The 1,107-nt window shown below is 45.2% G+C and overlaps 1 protein-coding gene across 1 annotated transcript; it reads left to right on the forward strand.

Moving 5' to 3' along the window:
• Positions 1–221: 221 nt before the first annotated feature.
• On the forward strand, positions 222–472 carry Pmar_PMAR014362 (DNA-directed RNA polymerases I, II, and III 7.0 kDa polypeptide, putative; the record flags this gene model as incomplete). Its single annotated transcript, XM_002776384.1, has 2 exons — positions 222–344; positions 389–472. Coding segments are annotated over 2 exons (207 nt in total), but the record flags the coding sequence as incomplete, so codon positions are not given.
• Positions 473–1,107: the final 635 nt, after the last annotated feature.

A 1,107-nucleotide genomic window follows, 5' to 3' on the forward strand; every position in this document is an offset into this window, starting at 1 on the left:
TCCCAATAGATTGCCGTTTCAGTTGCTTCATCGTCCCGGTGTATTCCTGGTTAAGGTTATATAAGATGTCTTTCGGGAAAGTGATGATCGACATGTGTGTCGTTTAATATTGTGTTTCGTTATTTGTTACTACTATTGTTGTTGTTGAATAGGAGGATGGTGCTCAGGAAAGGGTATGTTGATAGTAGTAAGTGGGTCGCCGGTTTATGTCCTTAGCAAAGCAACAACAACAACAGCAACAACCTGCGACAGCGGTAAGCCTGGAGAATAGTCAGGGTCTGCCAAATCAAGTTCTCTATGTTTGCGGTAACTGTGGAAATGAGCAGGAGTTGAAGCTAATGGCAGTAATACTATTGTGGATGTAATAGCTCTATCATTATCCTATCAGGATGCTATCAAGTGCAATCGATGTGGGCATCGTATCCTCTACAAGAAGCGTCAACGCCGTGTGATGATATTCGATGCTCGATGAGTAGCCAGCCCCTTGCAGCAACAGCAGCAGTAGTAGTGCTACTACAGTATTCATCCCGTTACTTACAACATTTATTGAATTGTGTATGACATCATGACAGGTCACGGCTGGCCGTAAGTGGGGCTGAGGTGGGATTGAATGCACCCAAAATTTGACCTCGCAGGTTCGTTGCCGATAGTCTCTTGAGCAATTTGATGTGTCTCTATGCTGTTTCTAGACATCAGGATCGAAAAATATCACCCCGTGAATTTCTGCGCAAATTTACCCTGCGAAGTAGTGGGCGCGGATTCGAATCCCAGGGTCGTCATTTCATCAGAAGTCCACTTTACCCTTTATTAATTACTACACAACTCTTTGAGACTCCATCCTACAAGAGCGAATGATTTCACAAAAAACTGGGGAAGATAGTATTTCAAATCGTTCCAAAAACCTTTCATAGAGGTGTCCCTGGATGAGTACCGCTATCGTCACGACCTTGACCTTCAGAGTCGAAATCGCTCCGTTCCTCAGAGACTCTGAATCTGCTTGCTTCGTCCCAGCGAAGCCCCCAGTTGTACGCGACCATACAATCGACTAGCCGATCGCCCAGTAAAGGATTGTCCGGATTCACCCTAAATCGCAAGTCCCAAACATGC

This window comes from Perkinsus marinus (genome assembly GCF_000006405.1).
Source record: "Perkinsus marinus ATCC 50983 genomic scaffold scf_1104296953562, whole genome shotgun sequence".
Classification (NCBI taxonomy): domain Eukaryota; phylum Perkinsozoa; order Perkinsida; family Perkinsidae; genus Perkinsus; species Perkinsus marinus.